This window comes from Strix aluco, chromosome 1 (genome assembly GCF_031877795.1).
Source record: "Strix aluco isolate bStrAlu1 chromosome 1, bStrAlu1.hap1, whole genome shotgun sequence".
NCBI lineage: Eukaryota > Metazoa > Chordata > Aves > Strigiformes > Strigidae > Strix > Strix aluco.
In genome coordinates this window covers 100,124,622-100,140,479 of record NC_133931.1, presented here as the reverse complement: position 1 = coordinate 100,140,479, position 15,858 = coordinate 100,124,622, and the positions used below count along the sequence as shown (strand labels likewise).

The 15,858-nt window shown below is 37.0% G+C and overlaps 1 protein-coding gene and 1 long non-coding RNA gene across 3 annotated transcripts in view; one reads left to right on the top strand and one right to left on the bottom strand.

Moving 5' to 3' along the window:
- The window catches only part of KDM1B (lysine demethylase 1B), a 29,141-nt gene that overhangs the window by 2,915 nt on the left and 10,368 nt on the right, over window positions 1-15,858 (bottom strand). For both annotated transcript variants that reach the window (XM_074829206.1, XM_074829217.1), the window contains exons 10-21: window positions 14,753-14,937; window positions 13,799-13,975; window positions 12,204-12,278; window positions 10,689-10,826; window positions 9,050-9,221; window positions 7,868-7,995; window positions 6,297-6,428; window positions 5,832-5,906; window positions 4,792-4,908; window positions 4,102-4,227; window positions 2,577-2,699; window positions 480-632 (exon numbers count right to left, since the gene is read on the bottom strand). In XM_074829206.1, coding sequence (XP_074685307.1) covers window positions 480-632; window positions 2,577-2,699; window positions 4,102-4,227; window positions 4,792-4,908; window positions 5,832-5,906; window positions 6,297-6,428; window positions 7,868-7,995; window positions 9,050-9,221; window positions 10,689-10,826; window positions 12,204-12,278; window positions 13,799-13,975; window positions 14,753-14,937 — 1,601 coding nt within the window. The remainder of the gene's footprint in view (window positions 1-479; window positions 633-2,576; window positions 2,700-4,101; window positions 4,228-4,791; window positions 4,909-5,831; window positions 5,907-6,296; window positions 6,429-7,867; window positions 7,996-9,049; window positions 9,222-10,688; window positions 10,827-12,203; window positions 12,279-13,798; window positions 13,976-14,752; window positions 14,938-15,858) is intronic.
- LOC141925320 (uncharacterized) lies at window positions 1,484-13,536 on the top strand. The gene is made up of 2 exons (XR_012623822.1): window positions 1,484-1,647; window positions 12,902-13,536. It is a non-coding gene; the product is annotated as an uncharacterized LOC141925320 (long non-coding RNA).

Sequence of the window (15,858 nt, the reverse complement as noted above, 5' to 3'; positions counted from 1 at the left end):
AACTTCTTGGAGAACTTAAGAGGAAATATTTAAGATTTTCTAGCAACTTCAAAATTTGCAAGCAAGTCAACTAGCAAAACTAGTAGTCTGTTTTTCCATCTGCACTTTAGTGGGGCAGGTAAGTTCTCTGCCTGTATAGAATGCACCTATACCATCAGCAGCATGTATTTGTTATGTTACCCACAAATGGAGTAAAGAAAGACAATTTGACTAAAAAATGTAAGTGGATTGTGTAGTCTTGTCATGTTCTGCACTTAGTGGTTATGCAGTTCACTCCTGACCTGAAATATGTGGCAGACTTTCCATGCGCAATAGTAATATGAATAAAGAGGGTTCTGTGTCAAAATGGAGAAACATTAGCATATTTGTGTAACGGAATATATGCTACCTCTAGATTAATGGTGTTGGTTAGCAAAAGGTGATCTTTCATAAGAAATAGTTCCCCAATAACCTTAATCAACAGTAACAAAGATACTTACCTCACCGGCAAAAAAAATTTTTCCTTGTATATCTTCAGCTATAATGTCATAAGCTTCACCGCTGCCCCCTGTTTTCACAAAACTATATGCCATCTGGAGCCAAGGGTCTTTGCTCCATCGAGTAACAAAAAACTTCACTGGGTCAGGAACCTCCTGCATAATCAAAATAAGTTATGTACTGCAAAGAAAAGCTCATAATTACATAGCTTTTTCTCATGAAGAGTTTCTTGTAATCTTTAGAGTATGTAATATTATTACAACACAGATTAGATAGCTTTCTGGAATCAAATTCCAGTTTTCTGTATTATATTACTAACCACAAAGATAATTTTGTTTGCTAGACTTGCCTGATGCCTGAATCATCACAGCTGCACTGTTTTGAATGCAACAAATCTGAATATTGTAATATACCTAGAACTACACGTGAGGAAAAAAAAAATCTCTTCAAAATACATAGATACTCTTGCAAACAGATAAAATACCAGTATCAACATAATTCAGCATGTTTGTACGTATAACGTAAGCACTGTTTATCTTGGTAAGGCATGATGCTTTGCTACTTCTAGCTTGTTAAATCTCAAAATGTAATCTTCCATTTTGGTGATAATTTTATTCCAATGGAGAAATACCATTACTGATCTAAGATCAGAAAATGAGCTGGCTTGAAAATTAGGTTCAGGGAGAAAACAAAAACAAAGTCAGAGTGTCTGTAGCTAAGCCATGACAGTAATACTGTGTATTCTTTGTCACATTGCAGCATGCAAATTCCACACAGTTCTACCAAAAAGAGCCTGTTTGAAGGTTTAGTCAGCTACAGCTGTGTCTTACTCTTGATCCTGTGACAAGTAAACCCCTGGTTGCCTCTTACACAACATCTGGTATCAACAAATAGACTATTCTACTCTGGTAGCACATGAGAGACTAAAGCTCAAGCAATCAAGACAATGGCTAGCCAAGTATGGCAGGTTTCATGGACATCCCAGAAGTTTGGGTACACCCCTGGAAGCTATCTTGTGTTTTGAAAATCCTGTTGCATTGTGGACTGAAATTCATAACTGCTATAAACCACGGAGACAGACATGAAAATCACTCTTCTAGACAAGAGTGGCACCAAAACCAAAGACCCATTTGCTACCTCTACTACATTCTCATGAGGTCAAAATAGCAGGTATGTGAACTTACATTGCACATGACTCGGGTAACTGTAAAGCCATTACCAAAAGTATGTTTTCTAGAAAAACTCAAGCTTTCAGATGCCAAAGCTTTTCCGAAATCATTAATCCTAGCATCTGAACTATCAGTAAAACCTGAGAGATCACCCACAAACATTCGTTGGGATCTAACTGCTCTTAAGTAATTTAACTAACACATTATTGTCTATAGAGTGTAATGTAAATAACATTGCTAAGTGCTAGTCCTCTGCTTGCCCCAGGTTTCTCTGATTTTCCTATTAGTTTTTATCATAATGATGAGCTGGGGGAAGGAAAAAAGGTAGAAATTTTTATCTAATGTTTTTTTACAGTCAGGATGTAGGGCCTTTAGTAGATCATTTTGCCTGTACCTCCATCCTAAGAGAGCTCAGGAAGGGTTGTTTCTTCTTAGAAGAGTGATGGATTGGTTTGGTTTGGGGGTGTTGTAATTTCAGTTGCTTTTTACATGGCAGGGGGCAGGAATCATAATCAAATTCATCTACCTTAAAACTGTTACCGTATATTGAAAGCAGTGATGACAAAAAAAAAATTTTGGAAAAAGTGGCAGCTAAGAAGTGTATTTGTGTTACCTGCCTAAAGTACTAAATTTTTATTTATTTTCCTTTCTAAAAGCGCTTTAAAGGGTGATAATGAATTGAAAAACAGAAGTGAACTACCGTTTTCTTTCAGACAGCTCTAAGATACACTAAAAACACAATGTTTGGTCTCTTGTCTGAAGAATGTGAATTGAAGTATCTCAAAAGAAGCATATTCCCTCAAACTAACAAGAAAAGAAAAATAGTTTAGAATGTCAAAGGTTTTCCTATACATCATGAAGTAATGCAAGTGAAAGCTTTATGTATGTTGGCAAGTTAATTCATCTCTTAATAAAAGAGGCTTCTCTTACCTGCTCCTTAAACAGCTCTCGAAGTACAGTCATACACTGTTGCAGTACTTGTTTATCATCTAAATTCTTAATGGTTGTCACAGCATCTCCAGTGACCACTGACATTAAAATGCTTTGTTTGCTCTAAAAACAAGACATTAGCATATGAGATCATTTCAAAATTATTAGGTCATTAATTGGTACTGACAAAGAGATTTTCAGCTGCAACGCAACTTCTGTTCTAGAGGAAAGTGAGTTTGATTCCTTAGAATAAAGGCTGCACATTCTACAAGGGGCTGTCAGCCCCTTTTACAAGTTGATGAATTAACTGAAAACTTCCTATCTACCTATTTAAAGGCTACACTAAAAGATTTGACATTTAGTGTGTTACTTTTTGTGACAGACCTCTTAAGCTCTAGTTTCATGCCAAAATTCCACCTCAGCTGTACTCCAAAAGGTTGTAACAGAGAACCTATTTAAATACTAGTTACATATGTTTGGATTAGGCCAATACTAAGTTCTGACCAGCAGATTTTGGCCAAATAAATTAAAATTCAGTTCTACTGATGTTTCCTTCCACTTCAAGAAACCTGCTACCATGCAGAAGTTTTGAAGATGAAGTGGTGACTATAGAATAGCACACAAGTTCTCAGCTCCTTGAAAGAACTCTCCCTCTCTTGTTTATATAAGGCAATTCTTCTGTTACTGAACTTGATAACTAGCAGAGAATAGCTATCAAGCAAATTAAGAATGTGTCTCTGGACAGCACCAGCACACTGAACCTCATGTAGAATGAGTTTAAAAGTACTGAAGAGCGCTTGTTTAAGGAAAGTCTTATACAGGTACAGATAGTGTAGTAACAGAGCACAGTATTCACAGGATGGTTCCTTTTGTAGTAAGCCATAAGGTCACAAAATGGCCTTTTAATTGCTGCCAAGTAGTGATCATCAGTTGTTGTAAAAGCATGAAAAGGTAAGATATAAATGTGTTATGTGTCTGCTTGGAACTGGCAAGGAAGAGAAACATGATGTCAATGCACTGGTTTGAATTTGTTTTGAAATTCATGAGTTTGGGACTGACCTTACAGACCTCAGTTTCATACAAAACCTAGTGCTTGTCTTTTCTTCTGCTATTCCACATAGTTATTCAGGCTAGTGCAAGCCATTAAGTGTTAATAAGCCAGCATGATCTTTTTAACAGCATTTTTAGCTGATTTAAAGAAGGGAACAGAAGTCCTAAACTGGAAGTGACTGGTAGACTTTCTCATATTAGTACATCTGTAAGTCAGGTATTACACACTTGTTTTCAGGATAGTTTGAGAATAAAAGCATTGAATATTATTTTGTATCCAAATGTAGGAAGATACTCCCATTTACTACAATGAAGTATCAATCCACTATTTCTTGATAAATAACACTGCTTCCACTTCTTTAAACAGTTGCAGGGGTGAGGAGAAGAAAAAAACTTTCACTGTCCAGTAATTATTGCACCTAAATGCCAAACAATTTCTGAAGTACCAACAGACAATACAGCTAGCATATGATACCTCTGGATCCATGTCATAGAAAACACTAAAGAGCCCACGTTGGCTGGAGTTGGGTGGAACATGACCAAAAAAATCAGCTCCTTGAATTTTACTGTCCCAAAATCTATAAGGAAACTGCAAGGCTATCTACAGGGGGAGAGAGAGAGAGAGATGGAATTAAAGCATGTCATACCACAAAACTCATAACTAGATATGGTATATGATGTTCTTCTAATTCCTTTTCCCCTTTCCACTCAATGGGACACTCAGTTCTATGAGAGGGTCTCAACAGAGAATATAGGGGCCTGTTCTCTAAGGGGAACAGGGAAGGAAAAAAACCACTAGTCTCATAAATTGCAAATGCAAAGACTATCAAATTCACAATGGAATTCACTATGGAAAATGCTCAAGAAATTCAGCATAATTTTTACAAACATAACATAGAACTTAGTGATACCCATCTCATGTGGGGATTCTGAATCTTGCCTTTACATTTCAACATTGTTACAATCCTGTTTCTGGCATTACTTCTGTTACTGTTCTGTTCTACGCATGTGTCTTGCTAGGGATCTTTTCAGGATAGGCTGGTTTTTTTGCACTGGGAAAGGGTAGGACATAATAAATCCTGAGAAATGCATAGCAAAAGCAACAGGGACAAAGAAGACAATGTTTCTATGAAAAGAAAATTAAATATTATCTGAAATTACTTACCTTCTCAATGACTCCTGCTCCCAAACTATTAATGGCTTTAATTTTTTTTTCTGACAGTGGAGGATTAAACTGAATGGCATTTTTCTGAAGAAGGGCCAGTGGTACAGTTGTTAATACCTGAAAGAAATAATTACAATCACAACAGTAGCAAAAGCTGAATACTGCACTTAAAGCCTCACTTAAAGCCTCCTCTTAACTATCTTGGATTATTCTTGTAGGATGCAGCATAATACTCATCAGACATCTCTAAATTGGTGTCTAGTTTTACTCCCCATTAATGGGAAACACATGCTTTACATTCAGGCAAGAACAGATCCTGCAGTTGACTGGTTTTAAGTTATTGTCTGTTGAATTGCTTGTATCAGAGTGGCTAACCATGCTACTAATCTTAATACCTCCTGTAAATTATAATCAATGGTTCTCACATTAACAAAACTTCTTTTTGAAAGGAGAGAAGACGGTCATTGTCTTGTTTCTTCTTTCTTCACAGATCCCTTTTCTTTAAAATATGCTCAGTAACACTTTTGATGTCAACCCAATCGTGATCAAATTTATGTATCATTTTGAAAATTACTAAAAGCTAAATTATGCAGCATGAAGCAGGTGGGGATACAGGGAATAAGGGAGACAGAGAAATGAGTAGTCAAGTCCTGCATACTAAAGGGAAAAATTGTAACAGGGCAGATTCACATGCTAAATGGAGTAAAGCTGACCAGGGAGTGGAACCAGAAAGTATAACTGTCACTTCAAAGCCCAGATAAAAATTTATTTGCTTCACATTTTTAGTACTACCTGTATAGTGCTTAGTTCTTCAAATCAACTAGTACTCAAAACTCAATCATGCTCAATGAAAAATAGGCTCTAGGACATCAAAATATGGGTTTTCATACTAGAATATATGAGTTTTCATCTTTGAGTGGGGAGAAACTGGACTAAATAGTCTTTTGAGGGGGGGAAAAAAAAAAAAAAAAAGACAAAAAGGACATGTCCTGTGGTTGTTGTGTTCCCTAAAATCCTTAATCTTGCAGCATACTGGGTACCTTCTGTGTTGTCCACACTGTTCCATCTGCAGTAGTGACCTGTACTTCTTCACCAGAATAATCAATACTCTGTACCTATTGAAAGACAGATTGAAGATTATACTACAAAATCTACGTATGCAATGCAGGTTCAGACAATAATAGCTAATATAGCACCAGTCTGTAAACAAGAAATTGAAGAACACAAGTTTCTAGAAAAATATTGAAAGGAAAAAAATAGCTTCCATGGAAGCTGAAAAAGAAAAATCATCGTGATTCTAACATGTAAGCTCATCATATCACGATATTTGAATACTGATAGTCCTCAAAGATTTCAAGAAATACTGAAATTGTCCTCTCTTTTCTTAAAGACAAGTTGAAATAATCACAGGCACAGATTTGCCTGGTCTAAAAGAATACGAAGATATGACTGAGTGCTTCAAAGCAATCCAGGATAGGCACTGCATCAACATTTTCCAGACTCACAGGGAAATTCAGCCGGATGTCCAGCCCTTCTGCCAATTTATCAATCACAGTAGAATATCCCACAGTTAGAAGAGTGTGATCTCCAGCAAACTGGGCAAAAAATTCATTGTGGTCCCATGAGCGTGCAGATACCTGTGGACAGAACATAACTAGCTGTCTCTACTGGTGAGGTGACATGGGTACTAGCAAAAGTCCCACAGTTTAGAAGAAGCCACCCTACTCCCTTCACAACTGGAAAGAAAAAGTGTATCACCAGAATATATGGCAAAACTGACAAAAGCAAATGGCTTATTTACCTAAGGCCACTACACAACGTATGAATTGCTGGATTAAGAAATGTCAGAATATGGGTAGGTCACTAGCATGTAATTTATAGTTCTGCTTGGTAGAGAAAACAAGGAAAGTACAAAAATTCAGGTGGATTGCAGTGTATTTATTTCAGTTTTCTGTCTCTAGCAAAAAAATCAGATCTTACAGACTTCAAATGAAAATGGAAGTATTTTCTTTCGCAACGTGAAGGGGAAAATAATATACAAAAAAATCTGAGTGGAATTTTTCTGTCATTTTGGAGGTCCTTCCATGATATCTTTCACTGACCTTCTCCCCACACCCCTGCAAACTCATAGCTAGTACAAAGTGGTATTTGTACTAAGCAATTACCACTTAGCAGTCAAAAATCTGAAGTAATTCTCAAACTGCTATTCAAACGCCTATTCCTATCACTGCAGTTGCATTTACTTCATATTTTGATTTTAAAATTGAAGGCAAGATAAGATTTTAACATCTTTCTTATTTCCCCTGGGTGCTTGTGAAGTATAAAATCTTGTCATACTGAAATATTTTCCATTGACTGCCCTGGTATAGCACTGTCTTGCAGATTTCTGTTATGTTCTTATATGCTTCTCAGTTCAGGTCAGATTTGTGCATCTGCATCCATCAGCTGTCCCCCTACTGTAGTACAATTGACCCTAAACATCTTTAACCCAAGGAACAGGACTGAGTAAATAATGCACTGCAAACATCATCATACTTCAATATTTCCTGAAACTGCCTGGTTAAAACTGAAGTCGCGAGGAAAGCCAAGTATCACATAGTCAACAGAATACCTAGGAGTGGTGAACTGGGGCCCACCGTCAGGGTGTTGGAACACTTCAGAAGTTAAATGCATTTATTTTCAAGATACCTAGCAAGGTAGAGAAATACCTCAGTTTTTAAACACAGAACTGAGAAGCAGAAGTCAAACACAACATCTGAGGAAAGGTAACTCTCCTGTGAATTCTACCACCCGGCATCTCAGCAAAATGCCCTACTCCACTGCACCATCTACTCTCAAATTCTGTGTTAAAGAGGATTTCACTGGAAGCATGTCCTGAACTCCCATCAGATCACCTAAGGCAGTGCTCGAGTCTGTCTCAGTGCTTTAAGGAACAGGTTAGGGATGTAGGAACAGTTCAGGGATAGGCGATTTTTCCTTTGGGGCCATGGGATGGATCAGGTTACTTCTCAGTGTTACTTCCGACCCTATTTTCTGTGAAGTTCAACCACTTCAGAACACAGCTGTCAAAACTCACCTGAGAGAGATTGCTGCCACAAGCATACTCCAAATTACTGAGATGGAACTGTAGTACTTTTTCTTCCAGCTCACTGAACTGGATACCAGATTCCTGAATAAAGGCTTTATAGATCTCTTGTATTTTTTCTGTGAAAGAACATGTTTAAAATGAGAATATATCACGATTCGTCAGAAGTCCTGCATTTTGAGATGCTATTCTCTGGATCACAAGATTTTCAATCTTATTGCTAATCTGCACTAAGATGCTTTTCTTCTCATAGAAAAAAAACACAAGATCTTTCCAGTGATAAAATACAACTTTGTTGTTTAATCGTAGATTTCCCTAGTACCATCTTCTTCTTCAAAAAGGAAACATACATAGCTTCAGGAAAAAAAGAGGATAAAATGATTTCAAAGAAAAAAGAGAAGAAAAAAAAAAGAAACACACTGTGCGACAGCACAGCTGGGCTAGCCAGTTGAGATAGGAAAGAAATTAATTGTTTAGCTATCATCAATATACAGCTGAAGATATTTCAAGGAAAATACACTTTAAGATAATGGAGAGTCTTTGTAAATAAGTCCTGCTTAATTTTTACAAAACCAGAAGAGCTGAGAAATTTGATCCAGAACTCACTGAAGAACACAGGAATTGCTAGTTCTGTTTTACAGAATCCTCACAGAAAAGATCTGGGAGGCAGACATTTCTGAGCAAGTTTATTTTCTGTTGTTGAATGTGCTTGCATGCAGTAAGTGTGGTGGGAGGCGTTACCAATGGAGATGGGACTATTCTTGCTAGCAAAAGGCTTTGATCAGGCTCTTTTTCAGACAGATTAGTCAAAAAGTATGAGAGTTATGACTAGCTATGGCCTGCTTCAGCAAAAAGCAAATCTTTTGAACTGCTAGTGCCACTAGTTATACTGAAAAAGCTACCTCATGAAAACAAGATACTACATCAGAAGTCATACAGTATTATAAAAGCCTTTAAATTAGGCTTCCTTAGAAGTTACAAGTGACATTTTGGTCTATGTGTATATGACAGTCAATCTCCATTTGTCCTCCACAGGGCCAGGTTATCACTGTTGGATTTAAGGTCAGATGTACAGCCAAGCGCTTCTAAAAATGTCCAATATAAAAGCCAATTTAATATAAAAATTTATGAACACAGCCAACATCTTCACTTTGCAATACATCTCCCACTTACCACCAAGAGGAACATCTTGATGCTGTGTTTTATCTTTTCTCCACTCAGAGACGACATCTAGGATGGCATTGAAGTGAAAGTCCATACGTTTATCTATAGTGGGATCTGTTATCCTTCCACCTTCCTGGATCAAGTCACATTTCTCCCCTAGTTTGTGCATTTTAATGCCAAGCTTAAGGAAAAAGACATTTTATTGCTTTTTAAGTATGGAAAAACCAGTGCCTAGCCTGCTGGAAGTTAGACTAAGGTGAATCCCTTAATCTCAGATTTAAATGATGCCACTTTAAAAACATCCACGACTTCAAATAATTAGTCAGATTAACTCAAACTCTTATTCTTCTAAAACTGGAATACCAACAATCCTTCTATCTGTTAGTTGCCCACAAACTGTTTTTTCCCCACTCTTCTATCCCTTTCTTTATCAGGGATTCCTAGAAACCTCATCTTCAACTTTCTTATCAGGCCAGAGGCTAGTACAGAGATGTTGGGTCTGGTAATCAAACACGATGAACGAATATCCTTCATTTCTACCTCTTCTTATTCTCTAAATCACCATTAAAATCAGTTATTTACTACAGCTTTCTGGTGCCTGATGTCCAAAGTTCCCTGCGTTCAGGAATTGACAGGATGTTGCTTGCCAGTTACCGCCAATTTTATTAACAAACAAGCAAAGAAAGAACTTATTTGGAATTAAACCTAGAATCTTGCTCTGCTTGTCTAACTTAGATAGAACACACAACAGAACTAAATCAGAATAAAGACGTTTTTATGTTCTACAGAGTCAGTCTAGAGAAAATAGCACAAACATAGTGCTAACTTCTTCCTAGGGCCTTGTTACTTAAGGCGCACTTCAGTGTTTTTCACATATCCTCATATCTCTCTAGGCTGTTGGTCACCACTGCAGATTCCTTTAAGATACAGTTGTACTTTGAATGAAAGGTGACAGCAAATGATCGCAAATGACTCCTCACCTCATAACTAAAACATGATTTTAAAAAAAAAAAAATTTCCTCATGACACTGTAGAGCACTAAACAGTTAAAACAGCATGGGCTGGATTTGCATGCCTCTGAACAAAATCCATACTCAAGTTCCATTTGGGAGAAATTCAGCTTCCTGCCCAAAAAAACCCCAAACCAAACCAACAGATAAAAAAAAAAATAAATAAAATCGAACTGCAGTGTGTTTGCATCAGTAGTTGTTATACATACTCATCTTAACTTGTGCGGAATTGAATAGAAATATAGAGGCTGAGCAAAGGCAAGTCCATCATAGAAGTATGTATTACCACAACACAGCAATAGCCTCCCACAGTAAAGACTTTCTCAGCTCTAAGGAAGTCTGCTGGGGACCTTTTACATTTCTATCTCCAGAGAAGGGGAAAAAAGTGGTTTCTTCTGGTTCTGAAGCTGGAGCTGCCTTGTTTTTCTTTACAGAATATGCCCAAAAGAGTTTTACAGCCCTTCGCTGTCCCCAGCTGTTACCAAATATATAAGAGTAACACAGAGTTTACTTACAACACAGAACAGTATTTTAATCATGTCATGAAAAAGGACTCCCACCCTTACCCAGCCACCCAAACCTGGCTTTAATGACAGTTTTTCACTAGTGATAATGCATGACCACTGCAGGGAACCCACTTGCTCACACATTAGTGCCATTGGGTTGTTGACACATCCATTGACGATTTGTGCACCTCTTCCAACAGTGACTCCTTTGAATGTCTTATCGTCCCACACTCGGCCACCAATTCTGTCTTTAGCTTCTAAGACAATGACCTATGACACAACACAGCTTAGTAAATTGTAAGATTTGATTATATTAAACATATCTATTCAACTCCAGAGCAAAGGAGAAAACAAAACACAGAAAAACCCCAAGCAATACAGCAGTTTTAACAATCTTAACACTTCATTTTCATTTCTGAATACAGTTCATTTATGCATTCAAATCGTCTTTTAAAGGTTACCCTTTGGGATATACATATATAAAATAACCGTTACTTTAAGAAATAAACCTAACAAAAACAAGCCTTCTTTTTAAAAAAGCTAAAGACCTATTCAGGAAACCTCAAAATGGGAGTTTAAGGCATGCTACAGGTTATTAAACACGATGATCCAGGTGCAGTGTCCATCTGAGGCAGTCCATACACATTCTGGAGAAATTTATTCCTGGGATATTCTAAGAAAACCACGCTCTCGTGTATTTCCATGATTCATACATACCTCCTTCAATATCCACTACTTGTCACAGACACAGGATACTGGACTAGATGGATGTCTGACTGAGTATGTTTACTCTTACTTACAGTATCTTTTTATTTTTAAAGAAAGTCTTTTTAGAGAAACTCCATCTCTCCAGAACAGTACAAAGCAACAGTGTGTATATATATATATATATATATAAAAATATATATATATATATATTTTATATATTTAAGAAAAGGTCCTGCCGGTTTATATTTGTGTATTTTACTGCAGGATAGCTTTCCACAGGACTTCATGTACAGAAAGGCTGCGCTGCAATTTGCTATTTAGCAACCAAAGAATGAGATAATGGGCCTATAGGATTCAGAGATTCATATAAATATATACATATATGAACATATAAATATATAAATCTGGAAAGTCAGATGCTCATTCATTTCCTTAAACTTCAGCCCTGCAAACACTTCATGTGTAAAGAGTCCCATAGATTTTCATAAGAATATTCTGATGTGTAGAATTGTTAACATGTAAATATTGTGAGATCACACTCTCAATGATAAATACAAGCGAAAAGGGAACATGTGATTTCCTTGTTTTTAATAAGCAACAAGTACAGTAAAGTGCAGAAATGAAAGAAAATTTCACCTCATTTAAACAGCCATCATCATCTACAGTCCCATTATTTGGACATGGGTATCTGTGTCTCCCCCATCCTCCCAACCCAACTCTATGTAAAATAATCACTGCATGCTTTGTTGAGTTTTAGATACAAATAAATGCTGTTTTCAAACAGCAGATTTACTCAGTAAACCCCCAGATTTTACAGATGAATTAGGATGCCCTATACATAAATGTATGTGGCAAGAATGTAATTTTTTTCATTTTGATGAACACTTTCAAAACAGAGGAAGTCTGATTTTTTAAGTAATGTACTCTAAAGTTTCTTACCTTAATTCCAAAGTTGTGCAGTTGTCGGGCTGCTGCTAATCCTGCTGCACCAGCCCCAACAACAATGACAGATTTCTAAAAAATAATAAAATATTTAAATAAATAAAAATAGTTAGAACTAAAATAGAAGTTATCATTGCACACTTATTTTTCTTCTTGCTAAAGTTAAAAATACCTGTAGGTTTCAGAAGTCTAGCCTCTCGCCCTCTAAAGTAATCAGTGATAACTTTTACAGATGATAGTGTATTTAATATAGAGAAAAGATCAATTGTAGCTTTGAAAATTGTTACAATTTTCAAGGACTTTAAAAGCAGATGTTTCAATTTCTTTTAATGTAAACAGCTGAAGTGATCAGTCAAGTAACAAAATCTAACTGAAGTTATCAGACAAGAAACATACTTTGTAATTTCAATCAGAGATTGGGTTGACCAGTAAAAACTAGTTTATAAATTAAAAACGTATACAAATACACTTTCCAAACATAAATCAACTTACAATTGCTAGGAAATATTCTACTACAGAATACATTAATTTGGTAAGTTTCTGTGTGCTGTCAAGCAAATTGCTAATCATAAATATGTACCCTTTAATCTTGCAAACCAACATGGAATAGGAGTTTCCTCACCTATGGAAGCAGAGGTGTATTACAAGGTTAAGCTATGAGAAGAAGCTAAGTGTATGGTATATTTTTCATACAGTTCCCATCCATCTGAAAAGCTCAAAGGAAGCACACAAATCCACAGGACTGAATTCCACAGATTTTAGTGGGAACAAAAACCTTGCTGGGGAGAGTCCCATGTTTGTACTTTCCATAACCATTAAAGGCAGGTAAGAACTGTCCTGGTTTCATCTGGGATAGAGCTAATTTTTTTTTTTTCCTTCTTAGTAGCTAGAATAGTGCTGTGTTCTGGATTCACTATGAGATTTGGTACAAGAAGAATATTGATAATGAACGGATGTTTTTAGTTGCCGCTAAGAAATCGAGGACTTTTCAACTTCTCATGTCCTGCTAGTGCACAGGGACACAAGAAGCTGGGAGGGAACACAGCCAGAGCAACAGACCTAAATTGGCCAATGGAATATTCCATATCATGCAACATCGTGCTCAGTGTATAGATGAGGGTTGAGCGGGAAGCTGGCTCTCGCTTCTGGGATTGCAGTTTTGGGATTCTCTCTTCCCTGGGATCACTAGCCAGGAACAGGCTGGGCATTGGTTGGCAGGTGGTGAGCATTTGCATTGTGCATTACTCATTTGTATTTTCTATTACTACTATTATTATCATTATTATTTTATTTTAGTTCAATTATTAAATTGTTAAATTATGAAATTAAATCTCAGTCTGTGAGTCTCCTTAACTCCAATTCTCTCCCCCATTTCCCAGGGTGGGGGAGGGTGAGTGAGCAGCTGCATGGTGTTTGGCTGCCAGCTGGGTTCAAACCACGACAGAACCATATGAAAACATACAATGTGTTTGCTTTTAGACGTAATTGTTACATAAATGGTTGGAATGATAGGTAATGAGCAAAAAATCCAGAACCAAAAAACTATGTAGTTTTATAGCACTAACAACATGGGGATTATTACAGCAACTTACATTGTGGTATTCTTTAGGAAGAAGATACTGGTCAGGGCTGACTGATAAAATCCCTGTATTAATTAGCCCTTTCCTTGTCATAAAATAAAGTATCCTCTCCATCTCCTGTACACAGCGAATACGCACAAGCCCCCGAACAATGATGTGATGGATACATTTTTGAGGGGTAAGAGCCTCCTGCAAAGGAGAAACAAAGAATAGAAAGTATTGATTTTCTAGTATTCAGTTTTTTCATGCGTTTACATCATATTTAAACTGTAAACCAGGTGATAAAAATTAATCATGAATCAGGCTTCTGACAGCGTTTCAAAAGCAAGTTTTGTGGAAGTTTCTTGATAGCCAGCTTTACACAGTAAGGTAATAATTTATTTAGGTAGATTAACATGGAATAAAAGCAAAGGAGTCTACAAGATACTCTCACAAACTCCATGATGTGCTTCATTAGTACAGGAGTGGTATTGAAATGCATCCCTGACTGCAAAATGAATCTACCTGGTGGCAATGCTCACAATGACATTCCAGTAAAATCCATTCCAAAATGGTATTCCAAATAGAAAACAGATTAATATCCAAAACCTTCAGATAAATACAGACATCAGTATCTGAAAGCTTCAGCATGTGAAATTCCAGCAATTCCACTGAAGGCAGCGTCATAGAGCTAGCATAAGTAAAAAGACAATCACTTCTCTGTCCAGCAGTCATATCATAAAGCACCTGCAAACACTGTTTAGAAATGTTCAAGCATCCCTTTAAAAATTAATAGCTGGGCAGACTCAGCAGAGGTTAACACTTTTAAAACTTTTGTATTTTACTGCAAAAGAAGCTCCTAGGCATTAAGACTCAAAAAAAAAAAATTTCTGGTGCGTAAGGAGATGTCTTAAGAAGAGAGTCTACCTCCCCAAAAAGCAGCTATTTTTGTAAACAAGCAAATGAATTATTATTAGCATCTCTTACCTTGCAGTTTGTGTACCACAGAGCCAAAATCAGGTTTCTCAAAGCCAAGTACATGGTAGGGTCTCGTGAATATTCTGGGAACTCATAGAGCTCATCCAGTTCCATGACATCTGGCCTCACGCAAAGTGCTTTCCCACATTCATTGGGCTGGTAAAAAGGCTGGAAATACTTGTTCATGCCTGCAACTGAATAAAGGAACACCACAAACTAGTCATATTCCACTGTATCTTCATCACATCCTTTTCCCTCTAAGATGATCCATTGACCTCACACAGATAAACAAGTACCAAAGCTTTCCAGCCACTTAGCCACCTTCAGAATTATTTCCTTTATATTGCTCTCCCCTCTCCTACCCTCTAGGCTGTACAGTATTAATTATTGTCCTGCCACCTGATGGGTATGTCTTGGACCTATCAGAGCTTAAGTTTTGTCAGAAAAACAGTATGTGCCCTCAGATGCCATGATGTGTCTGACAAGGAACAGGATCTAAACTCAAGTCTGAGGTCTAGCATCACTGTACAGGCTCATGCAGTACTCTGAACCCCTTTCATCTTCAACACCCAATACCGCCCAGAGCAGGTAGTAACTAGAAGTAATCATCTTCCATGTGCAGTATTGGTAGCTCTGTGTAATGAAGTTTTCCATTTATTAAGCAGATAAATATCTGTTGAATAGATGAACAGATTTATTTTCAGCACAAAAGGAGAACAAAGCCTGCTAAGACAACACAGAAGCTGAACCTTCCTCAAAGCACTCTCTGAGATGAGTATGGGAATCCTGAATTACCCTTCTCCATACTTGACCTATTCTGCAGATCCGCACTCCCAGGCTGTCAGTCTCAGAGCTGTCATTAGCAAAAAAATTGACCTAAACAGAATCTGAGTGCCTTAAGAAATCAAATCCTTTTCTCCAAAGCCCCAAAGATCCACAATATCAAAACTAGCAGAATCATGTTTTGTTCTGATAAATCTTCATTTCCTTAAAAACACAAACAATCTTTAAGTATCCATGTATTAATTTTCCATTTCTATAAACAAATGACAGATGGTAAACAAAAAGCCTATGCAGTCTGTGCTTACTCCCTAAAGGAATGCCATACAAAAGGT